The 25,191-nt window shown below is 52.1% G+C and overlaps 2 protein-coding genes across 10 annotated transcripts in view; one reads left to right on the top strand and one right to left on the bottom strand.

Annotated features, from left to right (window-relative positions):
* Positions 1 to 1,378: 1,378 nt before the first annotated feature.
* Positions 1,379 to 20,038, top strand: NCOA5 (nuclear receptor coactivator 5). Of its 7 annotated transcripts, XM_030502620.1 has the most exons (10): positions 1,386 to 1,463; positions 4,445 to 4,631; positions 5,114 to 5,221; positions 9,086 to 9,152; positions 12,396 to 12,746; positions 13,013 to 13,128; positions 13,248 to 13,374; positions 15,228 to 15,427; positions 17,388 to 17,711; positions 18,133 to 20,038. In XM_030502620.1, the coding sequence occupies exons 2-10, from the start codon at positions 4,469 to 4,471 to the stop codon at positions 18,774 to 18,776; spliced, it is 2,100 nt and encodes a 699-aa protein (XP_030358480.1). In that variant the 5' UTR covers positions 1,386 to 1,463; positions 4,445 to 4,468; the 3' UTR covers positions 18,777 to 20,038. The 7 variants fall into 7 exon arrangements, with proteins under 7 accessions (XP_030358486.1, XP_030358480.1, XP_030358484.1 ...); XM_030502624.1 differs by lacking the exon at positions 9,086 to 9,152 and having other exon boundaries at positions 1,416 to 1,463; XM_030502622.1 differs by lacking the exons at positions 1,386 to 1,463; positions 4,445 to 4,631; positions 5,114 to 5,221 and adding an exon at positions 9,390 to 9,653 and having other exon boundaries at positions 9,096 to 9,152.
* A 719-nt stretch (positions 20,039 to 20,757) lies between these two features.
* SLC12A5 (solute carrier family 12 member 5) overlaps positions 20,758 to 25,191 on the bottom strand; it is a 30,372-nt gene continuing 25,938 nt past the window's right edge. For 2 of the 3 annotated variants that reach the window (XM_030502616.1, XM_030502619.1), the window contains exon 26: positions 20,758 to 25,110. In XM_030502616.1, coding sequence (XP_030358476.1) covers positions 25,019 to 25,110 — 92 coding nt within the window. In that variant the 3' untranslated portion in view covers positions 20,758 to 25,018. The remainder of the gene's footprint in view (positions 25,111 to 25,191) is intronic. The other variant, XM_030502618.1, reaches the window with a different exon arrangement.

Below are 25,191 nucleotides of genomic sequence, written 5' to 3'. Positions count from 1 at the left end.
AAGCCCCGACCGGTGCTCGGGCCCGGGCAGCCCCGGCTGCGAACGGCCGGGGGGGGGTGTCCGGAAGGCAGCTCCCCGCCGGCCCTCCCGCATCCCGGCCCCCAGTCCCCCGCGCCAGCAGCCATCCCTGCCGGGACACCGGGCCCTGTCCGGGGCCTCGGCAGAGCCGCTGGGGCCGGGGGTCCCTGCGCAGCGGCTGCACGGGAATGTCCTGCTGTGGCTGGAGGTGGGAGAGGGGCTCCTGCTAGCCCGACGGAGCCGCTGCCCTGCCGGCGCCTTCCCGGGTGAACGAGGTGCCCCGCAGGGGCAGGGGTCGGTTGTGGGCCATGGCGAGGAAAGTGTTCGTTCTGGTTCCACCAGCTCATTCCTGAGGCAGAAGTTCAAGGTTTCACTTCACCTTCCCAGCAGTAACTCTGCGCTGTGGCCCTGGAGAGCCCCGCACGGCTGCCCGCAGGCTCTGGCCTCCAAACGAGTTCCCATAAATGCATCAGCCCAGAAACGGGAACGGGCAAAAGCGCCGCAGGCCCGGCTGTGCCGCGGACCGCCCGCTCGCCCGTGGCTCAGCTCCCTCGGAGTCTCCCCGTGTGGCCCCTGGGAAGTTCCAGGCTCCCCTCCCGTTATGGAGACTTTCCTGGGATCCCCTTCTCACCATGGCCCGGCAGGGACCGGCGGTTCCTCCGCACCCCTCCGTGCCCTGTTCCCCCCGTGCTGCAGCGTGACCGCACCGCAGTGACCACCATCCCCGCCACAGCCGCTGCCCCAGCCGCGGCTGGGGGCTGCCCGCCACGCGCGGCCTCCGCCTGGTGCCCCTTGCCCTGGCAATGGCGGGCAGGAGCTGCGGATTCCCCATCCCGCCGTCACTTCCCAGAACTGAGTCACTCGAGAGCGCGACGGGTCCCGGGGGAGAGCCGAGGGCAGAGCCCTGCAGGCGAAGCTTAGGGGGGATTTCTGTGCCTGGCTCCCGCGGGACCGGCCGGGGAAATCCCGCAGCCCCGGGCACCGGCCGCGCAACAGGGCGCGCTTGCGGCCCCGAGCGACGGAGCCCGGCAGGAGCTGCCCGGGAGGGAGCCTCCGGCACCGGGGCGGCAGCCCGGGCCCTGCGGCACCCGCGCGCGGCGAGGGTGCGACGACAACAGCGGGTCCGGTCCCGCTCCGGGTCCCACTTCGCCCCGCGCGAGATCCGGTGGCGCCACCCAGCGGCCCCACGCCTCGACCTCCACAGGACTACGAGTCCCAGCGTGCCGTGCGGCGGCGCCTCGCGGGGCACGCCGGGAGCCAGGCGAGACGTGCCGCCCCGCGCGCCAGGCTCTCGCCTCGGCAGGTATGGCGGCGGGCGTCGCGGCAGCGCGCTGCGTCGTAAAGCGTGAAGCGTCGTAGTCGCGACGGCGCCGTACGGCAGCGGCGGTTGGCGCCTTTGTCCTGTCGGCGGCGGCGGCGGGAGGCGGCCGGGGCCCGGCGCGGCGGTGAGTCTGCGGCGGCCCCGCGGCTGCGGCGCTGCGCGGCGCTCTCGGTTGGGCCCTCGCGGGGGGCCGGGTCCTTTCCGCCCGCCGGGCTGGGCCGGGCCGGGCTGGGCCGCGCGTGCACCGCGGCCTGCGGGCAGGCCGCTCCTCCGCCTCGCCGCGCCCGGGGAGCGGGAGCGCGGGTTCGCTGGGAGCCGCCCCGCGGCGGCCCGGGGCGGGTCGGTGGCGCAGGGTTAACGGGGCTGAAAAGCGTCTACTGCCCGGCCGGGACGTGCCGCGGGTGGCTTCCTTGTAAGTGCGGCGGCGAGCGCGGCCCCCGGGAGCGGCGGCGGCCGGGTGCGAGGCCCGTGGCCGCCGGTGAGGCGTTCCGCGGGGCCTGGCTCGCGTTCCCCGTGTCACCGTTCTCCGCGTGGGTGGCTCTACCCCGCCTGCGGTCCCGGTGCGGGACCCGAGGCGAGCGGGGGTGAGGGCCGAGAGCGGCCTCCCCTGCCGGGGCTGGCTTCAGGGGTGCCGGCGCTGGGCAGGACGCTGCTCCTCGCCCCGTTCGTGTCGATGGCAGCTGCATTCGCTGCTGCTGCCTTGCCCAGGAGCCTCCTGCGGGCTCATGTGTCCCGTCCCGTTGTGTTAGTCTCAACATCCAGCTTTTTCTCGCTTTCTGAAGCTGTAGTGCTGTTAATAAATAACTGTGGGTTTAAATATGAGATTTCTAGGGAAATGTGGCTTCGGTTCACTTCCCGAGGGTTCACTGCATGCGAACTGGCATGGGCTGGCCTGGTGTAGGAACCTGGCAGTGGGTTTCTGCACAGGGAGTTGGCACCTTCAAACTGCCCCAGTTCGTAGTTGGCCTCTGGCTGCATTTGTAGGAAAGACTTAATGTGGAAATTGGTTCACCCGGTTCAGTGTGCCTGAAGCTGGGACAACGGTCACTTGTTCTGGTCTTCTGGTTACTAAGTGGCTCTTAACTATGCAATTTGCCAAGTGGAAAATGGTAAGAGGCAGTAAATGCTCTTGTGTGGAAGTTCACCAGTAATTCAATCCATCCAGGTGATTTATTGCTTTGCTTTGAAAGTGACCTGCAAGAGGGAAAGTAGCTCCCTGGTTTCTTCATGTGGGAAGCTCTCGCACCCTCTTCCCCAGCCATCCCCTGCTATCCCCCCGTCAGGAAAAGAAAAGGGAATTTCTCACTGTTTTTATACTGGAAGTGAAGCATCCCTCCAGCAGCAGTTACGGGTCTGGGGATGCCTCTTTGCTGTGTGTGTGTGTGACACCTGAGACTGAGCGTGCCACGTGCTGCCGGAGGGGTTCCTGCTCCCGCCGCCCTGGGAGTGCCGGAGCCCGGCTGCACAGCAGGAGCCAGCTTGGACATCACCCTGCTCCGAATGGGAGCTTGAGCCGTGGAGGTCTTCCCATGGTTTATAGAGCTGGGGGGGGGGCTTCCCATGGTTTATAGCCCTTACTCATCTTGGGAGAATTTGGAGAACTTTCCCCTCAGCTAGTGAGAACTCAAACTGCAGCAGTAGAACAGAAATCTGGTGCTTCCATACAGAAAATGGGTACTTCTGATGAGGGAGAGGAGGGGGCAAACTTACAAGAGGAGGGAGGCAAATATGGTAGAAGAAATGACTTGTTTGTTTGATTTTGGTTTGGCTGTTGTGGTTTTTTCCTCCTCCCTGGTCTGGCAGTTGAGTTGATTTGAAGCAGCTCGTGAGCCTGGAGGTGTCCCCTGTTCCTGCAGTGCTTCTTCAGAGAGGGGCAAAGTGGCACATGTGAAGCTGAGAATCTTAAACAAAACGCCAACATTTTACATCTCAGATGGGCAGGAGATGGATTTTTCATGCCAGTTATGTGTTGTCAAAGTATTTACCTGTTTATATTTTTAGACATTTGACTTGTTTATTTAGAGGCTACTTGTAAATTGTAACAAATGTGGGTTACGTGTTGGCTGTAAGCATCTCCTGATTACCAGGAGAAGCTCCTGTTGATACACTCAAGTTCATCAGCTGTTTTCCCAGGTTTCTTGCATGTTATAGTTAGAAATCCCATCTTGCCTTCCTGTAGATGGATGTTTAGGAGGTATGGGAACTTCATTAAATAGCTTTAAGTCTTTCAAGTTCATCTTGAAAGTTTCAGTGTTTCTATTTTTTTTAAGCTTTAGGTAATGGTGACTCTTAAGCCAGACAGTGAGTCTGGGTGGGGGTTGTGTTGGGTTCTGTTTGCTGGGATGGTTTTGCTGTGGGGCTTTGGCTGAGTTTGTGCAGTGCCAGCTCTGCGACGGCAGGGTCCGCAGTGGGCTGCGGTGCTGGGGGCAGTGGGGAAAGGGCACAGCGCTTCCATTGGGGTGGCCAAATTCCCATGTGGACCCGCCTTCTGTGGGAGCCGACACCTGGATGGGGATGAGGACATGCTGTTCACCAGGGGCTGAATGAGAAACTGTGCTTTGGCACTGAAAGCCAAGATTCCACATGCAGTGAAGCAATCCAGGTGTGGTCCCTTGGAGCATTTGAGCAGTGCTTCCGGGTGTCTCACTCAAAGCCTCTATTGAAATCTTTGGGTTATGCAATGTTGTGATGAGTGTTTCCTTTCTGCATGTTTGAATATTGCATAAACTTCAACACTGCTCACCAGTGGACTGAAGAAATGGGTCTGACAACAGTGGGTGTTCTGAAAAGCTCAAAGTCAAGGCGCGTTAGTGGAAAATGAGTTTTATTTGTATCTTACTTTGGAGTTAAACCATTAAAACTTACCTGTCAAATCGTTGGGGTTACTGCCTTTCAGTATTGCAGAAAAGCCCAAGCAAAAAGCCGCAGTACATGTTCTTCCCAGAGCTCTGTATCCCTGGGTTAGGATTCCTCTGGAGTGACGTTTGCGTCGCGCAGACTCGGTTGGTTTCCAGCCACAAAGCAGTTCAGTTGAATGTCCCGGTTTGGTGTGTGGGGTTGCAGTGACACACGTGATGTGCATGGCCCTTTTTCTCTTTTGCGAAGAGTTGCATTTGGGACGGCAGCAAAATGGCTCGAGGACGCAAGAGCAATAGCATCAAACAGAGCGACTTCACCAACAGCACCAACCCCCAGGACTTAGAGAGAAGACTTTTTGTCGGCAATTTGCCCACAGACCACATGACTCGTGAAGAAATGGAAGAGATATTTTCAAAATATGGCAAAATCAGGGGTTAGTATTTTATCTTTATGCCTTTTTGTGCCTGGGAACTCAGTGAAAAATATTGCTTTCATGGTTGTCAAATGCTATTTGCTGATGATGGGAGGAGTGACTAATCCTGTTCCTGAAAAGTGACCTTTCAGTGATAATTTTCTCTGAAAAAGAGATTCCTTCAGCATAGCTGAGATGTAACGTGTGTGTATCAGCTACATTTCAGCTTTGGGGTTGCAGTGTGATGTTACAACACTCTTTCAAGTCTCTTAATCAAATCTTGGTCACATCACAGCTGTATTTTGGTCACTGCCTTGTCAGAAGGCAGTGGATCTATGCAATGCATTTCAGAGCCTTTAAGCTCTGCATTTTGATCCTGGTAGATGTGGTTTTCCCAGGAAACTTGCAGTGGTTTCTTGGCTTGGGGTTAGGCGGTGGCTTGGGTGTGGGTTGGTGCTGTCCTCTGGTTGTAACCAGTCTTGCCCTGCTGTTGCCTTTTCCAGCCCTCAGCATGTACCATGGCTATGGGTTCGTGCAGTACGACCGTCTGGAGGATGTCCAGGCCGCTCTGGACGGGGAGAAGGGCCGCCTTTATAAAGGGTATAGATTAGGTAAGGAAAACTGCTCCGTGCTCTCCCACTGACCCCAGCATGCATCCCAGTAGAGAGAGTGCTCTTGTTCTAAAGCTCTCCAGAAAGATCCTTATGTGACACTTGCCTGGTGTTAGACTCAAATCACTTTTACTAGCTATGTATTTCCCTTCAGTTACTTGCTCTAAGTGTTGTGTGGTTCATCTTCCTACCTAGGTCTTACTCTGAACTTACCTTCGTGTGTTCGTATTTGAAAAGGTCTGCTGCCCTGTGTGAGATGCTGCTCCAGCCCTGGGCAGTGCTCATTGAACGTCATTCATGTAGTTCTAAAAACATTTGTAAAGCAGCACTGGTTCCCCTTGGCAGGCTCAGGAATTGGTCACAGCACTCAGCAGCTTGTGAGCCCAGTAATCTTGAGTGGTTTTGCACATGTGCAGTCAGTCTGAAAGCAGTGTGTAAATACCAGGTGCTTTAAAGAGGCCATTTTCATAAAGATAAAAATATTTCTGCTAAATGTGCTGGGAGCAAACTTAAACAGGAGTGAGTGCTTACAAAGCTGAGTAATCTATTACATACAAGCAAAAAACTTACTTTTGAGGTAAACCTGTGCTAATTTGAAGACAAACAGTTTGACTTAGAAAGGAATGAAAGGAGCATTAAATGATGACTTGTGGGAAGGTCTGTGTACAGTAACAAACCCGAGCCTCAAGATGGAAATGAAGGCAAGTAGACAAGAGGGGTAGAAGGATACAAGAAGAAATTATGGCCAGCATTGTCTAAGTCTAGAAGCTTAAGCAGGAACAACTGTAGCTGCTTTAGAAGCTGAGGTGTAACTGTCTGGGAATGATAACAGTTTCTAAGTGGAAAGACCACTTGGTATTCAGTTTCTGCTGTCTCTCTTTGAAGAGGCACGAGGTACTTTAATATAATTTCCATTTCAGTAGCAAAATTGAAAAGGTAAAACAGCAGCTACCAAAACTGAACCTCTCAGAAAGTTCAAATCTCTTGTCTGTGAGGCTCAGTGCAGACCTGGGGTATTCCTGTCGTTTTCCCACAAGCTTTGGGAAATCAGGGGTTTTCCAGGGCCATAGCAGAGCACTGTGGATGTGCCAGTCAGCAGCGTAAGTGGGGCAAGCGAGGCAGCAGCCCCTGATAGCAAAGGGATTCTTTCACCTGACACCCACTGAGAAGGGAATTCATTAATGCCAATCAAAAGAAATCCTACCTCTTACTCCGCTGATACTGTGAGCTTTATGGCTGAGAGTAGCAGTGTTGATGTAAAGGCTTCTGTAAGATGTTTGGTTTGACTAAGAAACTAAACAGTTAAAACCAATGTAGGGTTAAATGGATTTGAATTGGAGCTCAGTGTAATGTAAATGAAATTGCTCAGTGCTTTGAGTGGCATTCTGAAAAAATTGATTCCTGGCCATGCAGTGCTTTTATAAGTGACTTGGGGAGAAAAGACACAATCATGTTTCAGAAAGAGAATGAAATAATGAAGATGGAGTCGCTGGTGGTGAAATGACCTGGACTTCTTCCTAAGCTGGATGCAGGCAGAGCTGAGCTCTCAGTAAAGCCTGAAGGGAAGATCTGCACCCAGCAAGAGTGCTTTTGTCATCCCTGGCTGTACAAAACAGCTTTGTAAGCAGGGAGGGTTTGGTACCTGGGGTGTACTGCTGGAATACTGTGTTCAGATCTGGTATGCCTTGTTCAAAGAGGATAATGCTAAATGGGAGAAGCCTCAAAAAAACCTGAAGAAGGCTTAAAGAGCTGAAGAACAAACCCTAGCAAAAGCCTTGAGATAAAGGAGTGATGTGATCTGTGTAACAGACAGACCTGGAGATAAGTGAGTTTTAATCTAGTAGGCTTAGGCATGACAAATCCTTAAATGGAAATAAATAGTTTTCTTTAGCAGCAAAGTAATTGACTTCTGGAATAACTCACTGGAGCTTTGGTGCTTTCTGTGCTCTGAAGACTTTTAAATTGGAATTGGATGTTTTGCTAAAAGATAAGCTCGAGCTCAATGCCACTGCTGTACTTGAGATAGGAATGTGATTCAAGGCTCTCTTGTCACCCGTCTTCATTCAGAAGGTCACTGCAGTGGCCCTGTCACCTCAGAACCCTGCAGGACAGAAGACCTTTTTTTTTTCTCTGAAGTTTTGTCAGTGTTCACATAATTAACCTGTAAATGCTGTTGGCATTAAATAAAATGTTATTAAATCTGTTCATTTTGCACCAGAGGAGGGTCCCTGTCAAAGGTGGTTTTTTTCTTCTAGGAAAATATTTTTGTTCAGATTTTTTTTTTTAAAGTAATGTATGGTTTTGAGTGTAAAAATCCTTATAGGTGTCTGCAATGGCATCGTAAAAGAGAATAAAAATAATCTTAAACCAAAGAAAGCAGATAGTGTCTTGCTTAAAGATAACACTTGCCTTTAAGGGGAAAAAAATTTTCAACTAAAAAATAAATGCAAGGAGAAGAGTTGCTTCAGTTACTCAGTCTGAGCATTAAATGTAACTGCTAAGAACACAAGTAGGTAAAAGGCTTTGGGAGAGTTTAACTCCAGTGTTGCATTATATGAATGCTTCCACAAACACATAGAAGTGTTTTCATATTTTTATTGGTTCAAGCTATGTCATAAGTGCCCATCAAACTTAGTTTGTGACAGCAGGCAACAAATGCAGCTGATCCTGGAGACTGCTCTGTGGTCCTGAGTGCTCTGGTGCTACAGCTGCAGTTAAGGTTCAGGCTGCACTTGCTTCTTTCCCCCACAAAAAGAGAACATACTGCTGCTTGGTGGACAACGGGAGCAAAGGTTAGAACAGATCCTGTAACTGAAAGTTCTGAAGGATAGTTTGGGAAGCTGCAGAAGATGTTAAGACTGAGTCTGCCTAAAGCCATGTGGCTCTTGCAAGAGCTTTGAAAGGAGGTAATGCAAACAACTAATAGGAACTGTAAATTGTTGATAGTTTCTCAGGGAGCAGATAGGACATGGGTTGGTTTTGTTTGTGTCCTTAAAAGGCTCTCAGAGTAAAACATCTGAAGTCATTTCTGTCTGTTCTTGCCCCCCTCCAGTGCCTCATTTTATCCTCAGTCAGCTGTTACCAAAGGCTTTGTTTCCTCGCAGTAGAACAAATCGGTCCCTGCCACTTCTGGGCATCTTCACTTTTTCTGGTTGAGGACAAGACTCTGTTTATCTAGTTCTCTTACTTTGTGTTTCACTTCATGGTGTTTTTCATGGAGGTGCTCAGAAACCAACGAGTTCTCAGTATCTGATCTGTTGCATCAGTTTGCATCGTGTTAACAGTGGTGCTTTGAATGCACCATGTTGACCTTCCTAAGGAGCTTGTGCCTCAGGCTCCCCGGATCCCACTCACTGAGAGGAGGCTGCAGCAGCGCCTTGGAGGCAGTTGCATGTGCCACTTGAGAGCCGTCATGTTGTTCTCAATAAGGGTAGCAGTATGCTCCATTGAACAGTTTTGGCTGGGAACTTGAGACTGTGCTGGCCATCAGCTTCTTTTCTTGGAGGTTTTCAGACTCTGCTTTTTCTCCTAGAGTCCATGAGTCGCTTTCTGCTTGCTCATAGACTGCAGAAGAAAGAGGTTCTCTTATGGAATGAAGAGTCTGCATGTAGGCCTGAACATAAAGTGTTAAAACTCTACCCAGGCTGTCCACCCTATTTTGAAGTCAGAAATCCATGAACATTTCATTATGTTGTACTATCTAAACTTAATAAAAAATTGTCAAAGTGACAATGTCTCTCTGCTGAATGGATTTTCTTGTACCATCTGGATGTTGTTGAACTTAAGTTGCTTTCATTTGAATTGTGCTGATGATATTTTTTTTGTTCCATAGCATTGAACAGATGGGTTGATTATTCTTTACAGATATTAATAAAGCAGTGGAAAGAAGAAATATGAATAAGGCTTCATCAAGGTCCAGTCCGGCACGAAGGTAAAGTACCTGGAAGCAATGAGTTGTAGTAGGAAGGTCAGGGCGTGAGCCCAGTGGCCTGTGCTAAATGTGTGTGTCTCCCCCACGGCCACCCGCACTCAGACGGCAACGCTCAAGTGAGACATTCGGGACTGGCTGCTGCAGCTCTCGGGGCCCTTCTGGCGCTGGCATCTCAGGAGGCATGAGGGAAACCTCGTGTCTGCTGCTGTGACTGCGGCTAAGTGTTATGTTTTGCAGCAAAAGTTGTAGGGGACTTGTGAGGAAGAATAGACGTGATGTTCTCTCCTGCCTCAAGTGTCAGAGAAGCCAAGGCATATCTAGGGAATGCTACTGGGCCATAGCATTCCCAGTGCCACGCTGCAGAAGACTTTGGGATGTTGTGTCTTCTGATGTTGAAAGCTTCCAGTGCTGAAATGAGGCTGGAAAAGAACGTAAGAGTGAAGCACAAGACAGAGCAAACATGTCTCTTGCACTGTCCTGTCTGCCAGGACCTGGAGCCAGGTTAGTGATGGGCACCTGCCAGCTTCTCATCATTTCCCATCCCTCGGTAGGCACAGCGTGTGCTGCTCCTGCACCTCCTCCGTGCGTGAAGTCACAGGCAAGTGGAAAAGACACAGACTGTCCTGTCACAGGAAGGCAGCTTCAGGTTCCTTTCCATGGCACTACTGGGAGCACACAAAGATGTGCTGTGGTGGTAGCTTGGTGTAAGGTGTGCGTCTTCTCTGCCTGTACTGTGAAGCTTTCCACACAGTGTTGCTGTCGGACTTGAAGGTAATCAAGCCGTCACGTGTCTGGTGTGGTCTACTAACTTGACCTGTGAAATTACCAAAAAATGAGGAAAAAGTTCAGCCAGCAAGACATCTACCACCAAAAAATTCAGCAAATGAGTAGCTGCAATACTTGGCATCATCTAGGTCTTTTATATATGCTGCACTTACGCTGCACAGGGCTAAACGCACTTGCAGAGACCAGCATGCTACAGGAACCACTTTGGGCACACAGCTGGGGGGTCCTATTACACATCTGTAAGTATCTGAGCCTTGGGGTGTGCTCAGTGCTGGCACAAGGACCCCAAGCACACTGCAGGTATGTGAGCAGCAGGCACTGATGGCATGTCTTTGGCCTCAGGCTCCGATGCCATGAGCGTTGGTCCTCAGACCGCACTGGGAGAGACAAGCAGCAGGTCCCGATGCACTGGGACCTGTGTCATCCTGCGTGTGCAAGAGCAGATGCCCACGTCAAGGCCCCCAGGGAGCACTGGAGCTGCATGAGCATGTCAAAGGCTGTAGTGCCGCTGAGACAGGCACTGGATTCCAGTTGGCACTGCAGACACTGTGGCCATCCTGTGTCACTAGCACTGGTCCCACGCAGCACTATGGGCATCAGGTCCTGGGCATGGATGATGGACCTGGTCCATGCTGCAGGTGTGTGAATGACAGCGGTGGAGTCCTGCGCCTTGGTGCTGAGTCCTGAGCAGACATGGGCGGCAGGGCTGGTGCTGCAGGAGTTGGACCGTGGTGACAGAGGTGCAGAAGGCCACTGTGCCTTTGTGCTGCTGCCTCTCTGAAAGCAGCCCAGCAGTGATGGGGAGCAAAGGGGACCCACACCATGTCTGTGCTCCTGTGGCAGTTGTGCGGTGCTCGTTCTGGATCTATTTGTCTCTGCAGATAATGGATGTGGCCTGTTCTGGTCACCCCACTCCAGCTGGAATAAATGTCCTATGCCAAACAATTCCGCTGCATCTGGCTGTTTTGCTGTAGTCCTGCAGCTGCAGAACGACCAGTTACTCACTATCCGTTAGAGCAAGTGGGAAGTTTCCCCTGAGCTTCCGCCATGGTTCACTGTAGGCTGGGGGGAAGGGGATGAGGACCTGTATCTCATGTGATGTGGTTTCAATACAGATCACAGACAAGTGGATCTGTGTGTTCAAGAGGCTGAGGGAGTTTGCAACTTGTGTGTGTGCAAATACAGTGTTTCTTTTACAGGAGGACACTATATATGTTCTTAGTGGCAGCTCTGTCCCAAGATTTGTTTCGTACCTGACATAAAAGCAGGGAATGCCAGTGCTTCTGTGTCCCCCTCCAGCACAGCTGGGTGTAACCACCCGAATCCATGCACAAGCTCTGCACATCTGTCTCTACCTGACACTGAACTTGGGCACATCTGACTCGCTGCTCCTGCTGTTCTCTCCAGATGACTACCACGTGAATGCACCATAGTGGAAGTAGACTTGTGTTCTGCTTATCTTTCCTAACCTGGATTAGGCTAGTAGAGGACTCTAAATGTCTGTCAAGTTTTGGAAATAAAAAGATTCAAAAAGCTGTTTTTCTTCTGATGGCTGTCAGTGTCTCAGGGAAAGAATGTGCTGAACACGTGAGTCTCAGTAGTTTCTCTGCAAGATTCTTTTCTGTTTGGCTTAGACTGCAGTGAAGTGATGTGTGTTTTTCTGGAAAACAAAACATGACCTGGAAAAAAACCTACTTTTTTGGGAAAAGTTGAAGACTGGGATGTTATTCTTCCTTTCCTCCGAAGACAGTGTAATTCAAAGTCTGAATGAGATGGATCATTCAGATACAACAGAGAAGCTGTTGCTGCTGAGGATGTGGTGCTGGTGGGGTTTGGTACCCCCTTAACAGGGCCATCATAAGCGTAAGACTGGCTTTGTACAGAAACTGGCCCTTCCAGTGCAGGACACAGCGGCTGCTGTCACTGCTTTCTGCTGGCAGCACAAACCCAACCGCAACATGGAACCTGCAGTGTCTTTGGTCACAGCAAGCTCCTTTTTTAATCATATGCCAATAACAAATTATTTCAGGTATTCTGCTGTCATTGGCTGGTGAACTTAATGGATCCCATGAATGCTCCTGGCTACTGCACATCTGTGGGTATTGGGCTGCAGCACCTTGAATGCTCTCAAAGAACTTGCAAAAACACATTTGATGATAGATTTAAGGCTGGAGCCCCTGAAATGGTGTTTTCTGAGGTGCCTGTTAACTTCTTCCACAGGTGCTCTACGCTTTTAGTGATGCTCCATTAAGAAGCTTTCTGGGTCTTGTTTGGAATGAAACATTACAATTAAAAGCTTCTCTAGGCTGCTTCAACAAATATGTTTTTGGGGCAGTTCTTGCTGTTGTGGGTTAGGAGGGAGGATTCAACTGCTTTGACACCTCAGGTAAGAGATCTAGGGGTAACTGTACTTGTGTCATTAGCAGTCTAATGGGCTGTCCTTGGTGTTTTCCTCAGGGAGCCGTATGCCTACGGGGATGGCCGAGACACCAGGCGCGACCGCTCCCCTCTTCGGGGGAGCCCGCGGAGAGACCCCAGAGATGGTAGAAATGGCCGAGATTCCAGAGACACTCGAGACATCCGAGCTAGAGACATGCGTGACGCCAGAGACCACAGGGACCCCCGGGACCTGCGGGACCCACGGGACATCAGGGATCCAAGAGACCTGCGGGACCCTCGGGATGTTCGAGACCTTCGTGACCCACGGGAGCCGCTGTATGATCGATACAGGGATCCACGGGATATGAGAAATCCACGAGATGTGAGGGATCCACGGGATATGAGAGACCCTCGCGACCCTTTGTACAGGTAATGTCCCCGGGATTGTATTTGCCAACATATTTTACGGTGGTCCTGCCTCAATGGCTGCGCTGGATTGAGTGGTGCCAGGCGTCTAAGATCAGGAAATTGCTCTGGCTGGGGACAGTTGGGTGCCTGCTTTGGGTCTTGTGGGGAGCAGGTGGGTACTTCAGAATTGAACTCGAGGAGGGTTTGTGTGTGATGCATTGGCCAAAGTTACTGCCCGAGCTGGTGCTGGAGCATGGAAACCTTTGCTGCTCCTATAAATGTTGCAGACGAGATGAATCCTATGACCGTTACCTTCGGTTCGAAGACTACTGTCGGCGGAAGGATGACTCTTACTATGACCGTTACAAAGAGCATTTTGACAGAGCACCAGTGAATTCAGATGGTGAGTACCTGTAACATTGTAATGGGCAGATTCACATCTCCCCCTGGAGGGTGCAGGAGATGCAGTGCCAAGCGTGGGTCCAGAAGGCATCATGTATTGTCCCTGGGGCTGGCTTTCAGAGCGCCTGAAGCGGGAGGAGCGGCGCCGGGAGGAGCTGTATCGTCAATACTACGAGGAAATCAAGAGACGTTTTGACGCAGAGAGACCGGTGGATTGTTCTGTGATCGTGGTGAATAAACAGACAAAGTAAGAAAACAGTTATGACCGATTTTATTATTGCATGGTAGAAGAAAGTGGAACTAAACTTAGTCCTGCCTTGAGGCTGTTTGTCTTGCCAGTTGCTTTTAAAGGATGTGGCTTTAGAGCCCTTGGAAAGCTATAGCTCCTGTTGCTGTTCTGGGAACATAGGTTGATGAGATGGAGAAATGTTGTATCTTGTGCTTTACTTTTATTTCCTTCTTGTCACCTATCACTATACCTTCTCCTGTTGCTTTTCTACTTACTCTTCATATCAGCCTACTACCGTGACAGGTTATAGCAGCTTGTACTTGTTATTCATGGGTTGAATGATACAGAACTTACTCATATGTGCCAACCAGCAGATAGTGCAGAGCAGGTGTTGGGGGAGTCATGGGGGTGTTCGTTTCAGAGCTCCTGTCACACTGGTTACTGGGACAGATACCTGTCATCACTGCCAATCCAACATGCAAGAAATACAAAATCACTGCTGCCAGTCATGAGCGGTGTCAGAGCATGTGTGAGTAGTAACCAGGGCAAGCTCCTGGGGCAGCCCAAGTGCTGCATTGGGAACAGGGGGGCACATCTGTGCCTGGTGTGCAGCAGGAGTGGGGCTGTAATGATGGCACCACTCTGATGTCTACAGCTTTACACATAAATATACTGAAGAATAGCAAATAGTAAATAAATTATAGACCTAGCCTGGAGTCTAACAAAAGTGTTTGTCAAGGGGAGATGTAATGCTCTGTCTCCTTAGCTCTTCAAAAAAAAGATCAAGAGTTGATTTTACCTAGCTTTGCTCTGTCTGTGAGGCAGAAAAACAGAACTGGTGCTTGCCTGGCCTGGTGGTAGAAGACAGAACAGGAAACGGGAACAAGAGAAGCAGTGAAACTAGAAATAAACTCTGTGGCTTGCTTTTAATGGAGTTGATTGCCTATTGGAACAAATCCTGAAAGGAAATCTTAGATTCTTTATCCCTTGGTGACTGAAAGTCTCTAGAAGATATTCTAATAGGTCACAAGTACTTGATATAGGGAGAAATCTTTTGTGCAAGAGGACCAGCTTAATATCCTAAGGATTGTTTTGGTCTGTAACAGCTACAAAGCTTAAGAGCTGGAGCATGTAATAAATGTTGGGTATTGAAGCATTGATGTCACCTACTATAGACCCGTTAAAGGGGACTCCTGAATTACTTGGGCACATGGTCCATGTAACTTAGAAATCCTTAGAAAGACAGTTGGGGGGAACAGTTTTAGTCATCGTTACAGTGTTCGCATCCAAAGATGATGAACTGAACCTCTTTCAGAAGGGGTGGGGGCACACAGACTAAACTGTGGGACAGTGGATACAAGAACAGTGGATCTGTAGATGCTACGTTGATGCTGGGCTAGAGCAGAAAGCAGCAGGTAGAACAAATGAGCAAGTAATAAGGAATAAGGCACATTTGAACAGTTAAGATACTGAACGTGGCACAAGTAACTTGGTCAACTGTAGGTTGACTGCTCTGCTGTTTGCCCCTTAGATCCCTGTGGGCATAAATTGCCTCAATGAGTTCAGTTTAAACACATTTATATGTAAACTAGTCTATAATAGTGTAAATCCCTTTGCAAACACTGTTTCTCAGCTAAGCTAAGGTTTGATTTGTAATTTATTTCAGTTAAACTGAAATGACTGATTCAGATCAAAACAAGGGCTCTTACATCACTGTAATGAGATTGCTGTAATACTGTCCTGTTACACACTGTGAGGTTTGGCAAGCCATCAGAACAGCGAATCTGAGGTGACAGCGAGGGTGGATGTGCCAGGGTTTCTGTTTCGGTGTGACTGACGTGTTAAACTCTACCGGCTTTGCTTTGTGGTAGGGAGTACGCGGAGTCAGTGGGGCGGAAAGTGCGGGATCTGGGCATGGTAGTGGACCTGATCTTCCTCAACACGGAGATGTCACTGACGCAAGCCCTGGACGATGTGAGCAGAGGAGGGTCTCCTTTTGCCATTGTCATCACCCAGCAGCATCAAGTTCACCGCTCTTGCACTGTTAACATCATGTTTGGCACCCCACAAGGTACTGAGGTCTCAGGAGGCTCTGTAGCTGTGTGTTCGCTCTGAACCACTCCAAGTGCTGCTTCAGAACACTTTCAAGCAGAATCACACAGGACAAGGTTCATCCTTGCTGTGACATAAGTAGTTATTAATGACTTGACACCATGTCATAAATGTGAATATCATTATTTACAAGTTTCCATAATACATTATTTGTCCCTTGTCAAAAGGACTGTTTTATTTCTACCAAGAGGGAATCTCGGCTGCATTCTCAGCACCTAACACCACCAGCCTTTGCATCTGAGGGCAAGCCTCAGATGGCAGGCTCATGCCCTCGCATTGCCCTGGCAGATTTCTGAGTAAGACCAGTCCAACCTCGGATTATCACTTGTTCTCAAAGAGAGCATGTTTGGAATGTGGCAAATTACAGGACAAATTTTAAAACCAAATGTCATTTAAGGAAAACAGGATAATGATTACGTGTTCGGGCATGGTAAAGATGCAGTCATGAAACTGGAAAGAGTTATAAAAAGATAGGACTATAAAGGGGTTGGGTCTACGCGCGCCACCTTCTGAGCACCGCTTACGCTTGTTGCAACACTTTTCATCTCGGTTGTGAGGGTGGGTGTAGGTATTAAAAACAGTCTCATCAGAATGTGATTTTGGAGAGCAGCCTGTGCTCTCATCGCAGGCCTCTGCACATCCTCTGTTTACACATGGGGCTTGCGCGACCGCACTTGAGCTTAGGGAGGTTATTGCTCCCCTACTGTGTTCTCGAGTAATGTTTTGTGAGGTTCATCTGGGAGAGTAAATATCTGAATGCACAGTCACCACTTTTTGCATGCTCACTGACCGAGGAAGCCCAGGGTTCTTTAGCATGGGGTGCAGATGTGGTAGGAGGGTTCCCTAACTTGTGCAGAAAAACAACTCAGACACTTCACTGGGCTTTCCACTGCCCTTGGTTTTAACTCTGAACTCCTTTGGTTAACACTTGTCCTCCCACAAAGCTTCCCGTCTTTTCTGGGTCTAATGGTGTATCACATCTGATAAGAACCCCAGCTCATCCACAGCTCTTTCTAGAGATGAAACATGCTCACTTGAACCACACACAGCCAACTTTCCATTTGCATCAGTTTCAGGGAACTCTTTCACCACTGGTGCAAAGCATAATGCTAAAATGAACCCCAGTTTCCTGTTACAAGTAAATGGGTGCCAGGATTTAATGTTCCGCAGGTGTGAAAAGTGCCTGGAGCCTTGGGCACTCTCTGGAATGTGAAGGCTCTTTTGATCTCCCTGCTTAAATCTGTGTTCAAGGGATTGTTTGTGTCTGTGCTTTGTGAGGTGGAAATAATGACCTCAAAAACTTCAAAAGGCAACTGCACAAAACCCCAAAGAGTGTTGCAATTGACCATTACTGGTTGTATTGTAGAACCTGATTGCTGCTTACTGCTCCTGAGTAGTAAACATAAGCAGCAATTAATGTGACATTGAGCCAGTGCTTCTCTCCTCCCCACCTCCTGTGTATGCACACATTGTATTGAGGGGTTGGCACTACAGAACCAAGAAGTATTCCCATTTCTGTCCTCCTCTGGAAAGCTTTAGCGGCCTTCAGAGGGCAAGTTTTGGCTCTGTCCAAGAGTTTAGCGGCTGTAAATGTCTCTTAGAGCACAGAGAATTTATGTGAGAGAGGTAGAGGGAGCTGCTGTCCCTCCTAAATGAGTGAGAGCAAGAAAGACACTTCCTGGTCTGATCCAATATCTCATCAGAGCCCTCAGCTATGGAAGGAAAGGATGGCCTTGCTGGGTGATAGTCTTGAGCCTGTTGTTGGCTTAGGAAATGGAACTGTGACTGTGTGTCTGGGAAGCTTCCCAAGTCTGTGCCTGCAGTCCCAGAGTAGTGAGTCCCTGCCTGCTGAATGAGAGGCGCTGGCGTGCGTGAAGCAAGGCACCTCCTGTTACCCTCCTTTGCTTTCCCTCGCACAGAGCACCGCAACATGCCCCAGGCGGATGCCATGGTGCTGGTGGCCAGGAATTACGAGCGCTACAAAACAGAGTGTCGGGAGAAGGAGCGCGAGGAGATCGCCCGGCAGGCGGCCAAGATGGCGGATGAGGCTGTCCTGCAGGAGCGGGAGCGCCCGGGCCCTGGGGATGAGGGGGCCCGGGGAGGTCACCCCCCGGCGATCCAGACCCTCCTGAACCTGCTGGCAGACAACCGCTACCTGACTGCCGAGGAGATGGACAAAGTGATCAATTACCTGAGGGACCGGAAGGAGCGCCTCCTGAGGGGCAGCACCGAGACTTTGCAGGGTAAGGCTCAGGCGCAGGCGAGGCCACCGGTCATACGGTCTGTGGTCCCCCTGGGCTGCGACAGGGAGAGTCCTGGGATTGCAGAGGAATCCTAGTGCCATAACTGCCTCACACAGCGCCTCAGGTTATTGAGATGGGCATGGCCTTGGGAGAACTGAGACCATTCAGATCTTTCATGTGAAAGAACTTTTATACTGGATTCTCTCAGGAAAACGATGCAACTGCCGTAACTGGTTTGGCTGCTGCAAGAAGGGCAACAGCTCTGGGGGGTGGTTTGGGTTCCCCAGAGCTGTGCAGCTTTCCTATTCAGAGGGAGGTATTCACTGAGACTTGAGTCTTCAGTAGCTGTTTCACGAGTTTTCTTTAGGTGCCCCTTCAAGGGCATGTGCAGACCTTTAACCCTCTTCCCTTTCTTTCCCAGCACCCATGTCAAGACAATCCTTGGGGGCACCTTCAGGATCATCTCTGGGTAGTCAGTCCAGCCTTCCAAGCAATCAGGCTCATCAGGGTTCACAGCCTCTGGTCTCTGCTCCTTCTGTTCCAGTGTCCTCTTCTAATCCTCAGCAGGAGCTTCAAGCAAAAATCCTCAGTCTCTTCAACAGCGGGGCGGCAGCTGTGGCGAACAGCACTCCCGCAGCCGCTGCCGGCACATCGGGCGGCGCGCCGAGCCAGAACTTCGCTAGCATGGGCAGCGGCCAGGCCCGCCCAGCGCAGATGGGTGCTGGAAACTTAAACCAGGCTCAGCAGAGATTGCAGACTCCAAGCACACAGATTCCTGCTCTCCAAGGCCCTGCAAGAAATGCAGGTCCGAGACCTGGAGCTCCTCCACCAGCTCAGTCGCTCTACGGTCAGCACCAGAATCGCCTCCCTACGCCTAGCAATGTACCTGCTCAAAGGCCAGTATCTTCTGGTATCAACTTTGACAACCCCAGCGTGCAGAAAGCCTTGGACACCCTTATCCAGAGTGGTCCTGCGCTCTCCCACTTAGTGAGCCAAACAGTGGCCCAGGGGCGAGCAGGGTCCTCAGGCCAGCAACCTCTGGGTTCCTACCAGCGACACTACTAAAGCTGAGCTGTCAGGCCCTTTCCCCCTCCCTTTGCCATTCCATACTTATAGCTGTTTGAAGAGTCTCCTGTCCTTGACATGGGACAAATGCCCCTGGATATGCATGTGCTCTCCACTTGACGAGAGTGTACCCCAGTGGCACTGTGCTCTGGCTGGCAGTGTCTGGAGAAGCACACTCTGGTTCCCCAGTGCAGGAGCTGCTTTTGATGGTTGTTTTGTCCAGTCCCAGAAGCTGCTGCAGTGATGGTCCTGCTGCATTTTCCTCGCTTCCAGCAGCCGGTGCATCTCCACGCTGAGATGCAGCCTGGTCTTGCTGAGTGGTCTCAGTATAGTTTTGGGTCAGTGGTTTTGAGGAAACGGGGGACTGGACAGAGCCTGACTGGGCCTCTTGGAGACCCACCTTCTCAGAATGGGCACTATTTTTCTTTGGGTTTCTTTTTTTAATTTTATTTTTTTTTTTAATGACACATAAGCCAGTTGGAAGTTCCAGTGGTAGCACTAGAGCTGAACTCACGGAGCACATGCCTGACCCTACTCAGTTACCCAGGACCACACTGTCTGGTCCTTCCCTCGCTGGAGTGTCATGTCCCGGCAGAGTGGGGCGGAGGAGTGCTGGTCCCCGCACCCAGCCCATGGAAAGCAGCAGCTTTGGCCCCAGTACTGTGGCAGATCTGAAACAAGAGCTTCCAGCCAAGGCAGAAATTTGAAATGGGCTGTCAGTTTTCCTACACCCAGCAGTCAGTGTTAAGATCGATCTGTTAAATTTGGCGTATAAATTTCCTCTCATCTAACCCTGACTGGGGACAGTTGGTTGCTGTAGCCCAACACCTCAGCCGCAGCCTGCTGCTGGCTCTGCCTTGGCAATACCTGCAGCTAATTACAAGGGGAGTGCTCTCGCTGTTGGTTGGTGTTTTGTCCCTCTGAGGAGGTGAGGCAGTGCCATGACGCAATACCATCATTTTATCCATTTTCTTCAATACTTTGGTAGCTGCAGCAGACAGTTGAGTGGAAAATGGGGCAGTGATTCTTCACCGTGTTTATAACCAGTAACATACTTTGATACTAGAACACAAAACATCTCTTAATGACCTGGTCCTCGCCATCACAGCCCCCTTAGTCCGGGCAGCACCAAGCGAGCAGTGTTCTCGGAGCTGAGGGTTCATTTGTCCCAGGTGGTTTGTGTTGTAGCATTTGATTTTTTTTTTTCTCTCTGTGCTGTTAACAGGAGGATGTTACTTTCTAATAAAAAGACAGGAAAAATGTTTTGTTGCGTTTTTGACACTTGACAGCTTGAGTGCTACTGGAATGCACCATTCCACAGAGTTTGCCATTGCCCTCTGCTTTCAGATGAGCCGTGTCAGGCACTGCCCAGTGCCGGGTGCAGAGCGGGCAGTGTACGAACCTCGCTGTGACTCGCCGTGAGAACCACGGGCAGAGCTGCTGTGGTTGGTGTGTGCCGGGACCGGCATGTGGGGTTCCAACACTGTGGCTGCTGCTGTGGAGGGGAGGGATGCTTGGGAAGCAGGGAGCTGCTCTAAATGCTGCTGTGAGCTGGTCTGGTGCCACCGCGATCTGCTCCGGTGCCACTGTGAGCTGCATGGCTGCTGCACAAAGTCAGGGCTGCACCTCCCTGTGCGTTTAGTACTGGCCTTCCTCAACGTGGTGCCACCGCTGCTGCACAACCTGCAAGTGGGTGGGAGTGTGTCTGTCTGCCATCTTTCCTCCTCCAGTCTGTCTTTGTTAGATCCCTTTCTTGGTCTCTACAACCCTGACAGATAAGTGAAGACTTTGCTGGGGTGATCAGAAATTTGCATGAGCTTAAACATGGGAACTGGCCCTGGGGAGAGGCTGTTCCTCTCCTGACATTTTGCTTCCTCTACAATCTGCTGCTCCCTGTCGGGGCTTGCTCCTAGTTATGGAAATAGAATCAGCCAGGTGCTAAAGAGCTGTGGAGATTGTGGAAGCAAGTGAAGACTCCCCATGTGAGTAGTGAAGGGTGTAATAAAATCATTTATTGCATTTTGTGCAGACAGGAGTCTAGAAAAATGGATACAGTTAAAGCAGTAAAGCATTAACAGGGAGCATTCAACAGCCGAGGAGCTACTCCTCCATTAATACCTGCACAGAGAACACAGGGGCTGTACTGAGGCGGCCTAATGCACAATACTGAAACACAGAAATTAAATGCAAGCCTAATACTGTTTCTTTTTTTCTTTTTTTTTTCTCTTTTGGTTTGCAACCCATTTTATTTACAAGGTTTTAAACTTAATTGCATTGCTCTGCACACAGATTCTCTAAAACACAAAGCATACTAGTTCACTACATGTCTATTGAAATATTGCACTCGAATAAAAGTCACTTGAATGGACGCAAAACATCAAGCTACAGTGGTTAAAAGATTATTGAATGAGCTGACTGTGTGGTAACATTCATAACAAATATATTGCACATGTAGCACAGAAAGTGGTGTAACCAGCAAATCTCAGACCTTTGGTCTTTCTGCTAGTTTTTAGTCCTGCTACACAGAGGAGGGTCTTGACTCTTCTAGTGCAACTCTTACCCTTGTGCAGTATCTCATCCTGCCTCTCGTCCAGCCACGGACCAACACCAGCCCAGGCTGGAGCTGCCAGTGCATCCAGCAAGTGCTGCCTTGTGGCTTGGAGACCGTACCGCGCGGTGGCTGCAGCGACGTCTGCTGCTGCTGCTGCTGCTGCTGCACGTGGAGATGGGGCTGCTCAACGCGCCCGCAGCAGGAACGGGAGCACGCGCCACTGCGGGCCCCATGCTGTGTCCTGGCCGAGCGCAGCTGTGGGTGCATGTGCTCCCGCCTGCCGCGGGCCTCGCCATGCCCCGTCCTGCAGCACAGCACCGCGCCGCAGAGCCTGCCCATGGCACAAACCGGGGTCAAGACCTTCCCGTCTGGAACAAAAACCAAACCGTGTCTGCGCATGTGCCAAGGAGGAACTTGCACGTCTACCGAAGGAGGACACTGTCTTCACCAAGGTGGAACGGCAGAAGGGTGCTCCATGGGGAAACTGAACACTCACAGAGGCCAAACGTGCAGGGCTGGGTTTGTAAACTAACATGCAGTGCTGTCTGCTAAAACTGGCCCTCTCAGCCATGGCGAGCAAGCACCCACTGTGGAACCAGCACCTCTCTTGCCACAGCCAAATTTTGCCTGGCAGGGGTGTTGAGGTAGCCCTGCTCTGTCTCGCGCTGTGCCCCTGCTCCTGCTGAGGATGAGGAAGGGAAATGCCTTTTTCCAGCAGCAGCAACAGAAAGGGCTGCCCTTTCTGCTCCCTGGGGGCGCCGGGACTGTGCTTCAGTGTGGGGGGCTGAGGTGGTGCTGAGGGGGTAATGGGATCTGCTGGTGATGCCGGGGGGGTGGTGAGCAAGCCTCTCACCGGGAAAGCATGGCCCAGCCGCGGCATCACTGCTGCTCTGCAGATATCAGCCTCGCTCCCTGCACCTGTGGCCATCGAGGCAGATGGAGTCTCAGCAGAGGCATAACCTGCCTCTGTCCCGCGGGCCCTCGGTGCGGACCTGGGGCAGGAGGGGACCTGGCTCACTGCTGCAGGGCCAGCGGCAGGGCAAGAGCCAAGCTGTGAGGGGAGGGCAGGTGCAGAGAGCAGGCAACATCTTTTGAACGCAGAGCAGCTGACAGGCGTCCCAGGCCCAACAAGAGTGGAGCTGGCACATGAGATGAGTGGGCAGGTTGCTTCACTTGCCTCCCCTTTGCCTCAAATTGTTCTGGGAGGCTGGGAACAGCACATGAGCTTGTGCATGGTGGTGCAGGATCAGCTCCAAGTGTCAGAGCAGCTGCACACCAGCACATCCTGGTTCCCGTGGGGCTACCCTTCCCAAAGCTAAAGGAACTTTGCACTTGCAGATGCCTGCCTGCTCATCCAGGAGCAGAGTGCTGCCCTGTGCGTCTGCACCAGCGGCCGAGAGCTCCTGTGCTGAAACCAAGTCTCAGCTCACCCCAATGGTTAATTTCCTGTGAACACCAAGCTCCTTGTGCCCCTGCGGTAGCTGCCACCCCAGAGTCTGTGGCACAGACCAATGCAGCTGTGCAGGTAGTGAGCTACCCCGGCAGAAAGTCGGGCTGGGGCTGCTGCTGGAGCAAAGGGAGGCACTTTGGGAGTGATGGAAATGAAAAGCAAGGTATGAGCAAGCACAGATGTGCCACTGGGGCTTGGTTTTGGTCTGGAAGTGTGTCCACGCAGTATCTTAAAGAAAAGTTAAAAAAGAAATAAAAAGCCCCTTTGCTTTTTATCCAAGCAGCCCCAAACAGCTTTGGCCTGGACCTGGAGGTGTAGAGGAGCGCTGCAGAGGGAGCAGGAACTGGAGCCTGGTGCGGAGAGAGGCAGGAGCTGGAGGAGGTTCGGGCAGGCAGCTGCTGCCAGGCCATGCGTGGGGACACTGAGGACATGGGGGGCACCCACTGCGGCGCCGGAGCTCAGTGCTGGGACAAAGCACTGCTGCTTCAGGCCAGGCTAGCACAGAGCAGCCAGGAGAGGGCAACTCTTAGCAGGCTGCACTTGGATTGGAAGCTCAAATCTGCTGTGAAACAAGTTCAGAGAAGTCTGTGACTTCTTTTCCCTGAAAACTCTTAAGAAGCTGAATTGAGAAGAGAATGAACCTGCGACCTGGTCCTTTCCCAGGGGCTGCTGGGGGCCGGGGAGCTGCAGCCTCCACCATGGCCCCAGCACACCCAGTGCAACAGGCGGGCACCTGCTCCATGCAGGAGCAGCAGGTCTCGGCTCTCCGTCCCCGCGGCCTGGTGCTAGCAGAGCCCTGCATCTCTCAGAATAGATATAGATCTCTATATATAGACTTCATCTGGTTCTATTAACATAAATATGATCACTTTAAAAATACACGTACTGTATTATGTACACTATGTACACGGGGCTGGGGCGAGTGCCGGCGGGGGCCCTCGGCACCACTTCCCGCCTGGTTCCTGGAACCGTTCACATTTGTTAAAAGCTCAGTTTTGCTGGCGTGAGAGATGCTGGGGGGGAGGATGACAACGGGGGGGCGATCCTGCAGCTGCTGCCTAAGGCAGGACGTGTTTGAGCTGTGTCGGTGCACCCGGTGCGGCGCAGGCTCCTGGTGAGGGAGCACCCTGATGCCATGGTGGTGGGACCCCAAAGCCACCCCTCGCTGTGGGGTCAGCCCTGTCAGACCATCCAAATGCACTTTGCATATGTTAAAACTATGCAGAGATCCGGATGTCCTGACAGCCCCGGTGCAGTGTCCGTGCCTGCCTGCGGCCGGGTTAGCAGTGAAGCCCTGGGAGCAGCAGGGAGCACAGCGGGGCATCAGGGCACCCCAATGCGCGAGCAGGAGACAGCACCAGCTGGGCTGGCCGGTGCCCCTGGTGCAGTGTGGCGAGGAGAGGGGTCAGGGCTGGGACTCTGCAGCCAAGCCAAGAGCTGGTGCCGGGGGGGTGAGTGGCGCAGCTCGGCGCAGTTTGCACATGGTGAGGCTGCTGCTCGCCCCTGGACACCACAGCTCCATGCTGCAACCACTGCACAAGCACCACAAGAGCAGCAGGGCAGTGGAAACCTGGAGTCAGTGGGGAAGGGGACGGGGAGCACCCCAGCACCCGCCCCCCACGGCTGCCCCCCACCCTCTGCCCCCTCCAAACCATCACGCTGTATCTCCACAAGCTTGGCCCATGGCCTCCTGAGATGGCGGCACCGAGGCAGCGGCAAGGTTGGGTTGGGCTGTCCAGCGCCATGCTGGCGAGGGGCTGCCAGGGCAAGGAGAGGAGCGTTGGCGAGGGAGGCGTGCTGGTGGCCTCTGGCTTCCCCAGCGCCGTGGCGGGCGGTCACGGGGCACTGGTGCATCCCGCCAAGCTCGGCGCAGGGCAGCAGCACGGTGGGGCTGGGCATGGTGCCCTCCTGCCCGGCCAGGGGCTGCAGTGCCGGGGCTGGCCCCGCTGGGATGGGCAGTGGCGGTAGTGCGGGGCTCCGGTGCTCGGTCCGCGGTACACTGTATATATTTATATATAAACAAGGACAGCAGTGCTGTGATGCTGCAATGAGGAACAGCTGCTCTGGTGCTGGATGCTCCCGGAAGATCTGGTGCTGCAGTTCGAATGGAGAGATCAGGGGCACGGCCAAAGCCAGGTGAAGTTTCTGTGCACCGGCTGCCATCCGGCCTTCCCTCTGGCGCACGGTGCAAGGGGGTGGCGGGGCTCTCAGCGTGCAGACAAACCTCTCTCATGCCGTGTTTCAGGAGTAGATGGTGATGACCTCCCGGCCCCCACCGCGCACCAGGAGCACTCGGTCCAGGTGCTCCGTCAGCACCTCCAAGAACTCCATGTCTGCATGGCCGTCAAGGAGGACCAACACCACAGCAGAGCATGTGGACCCCTCCACTCCATCCCTGCCTGGCCCCCAGCCAG

Source organism: Strigops habroptila, chromosome 13 (assembly GCF_004027225.2).
Source record: "Strigops habroptila isolate Jane chromosome 13, bStrHab1.2.pri, whole genome shotgun sequence".
NCBI classification, from domain to species: Eukaryota; Metazoa; Chordata; class Aves; order Psittaciformes; family Psittacidae; genus Strigops; species Strigops habroptila.
This window is presented reverse-complemented; position numbering and strand designations above follow the sequence as displayed.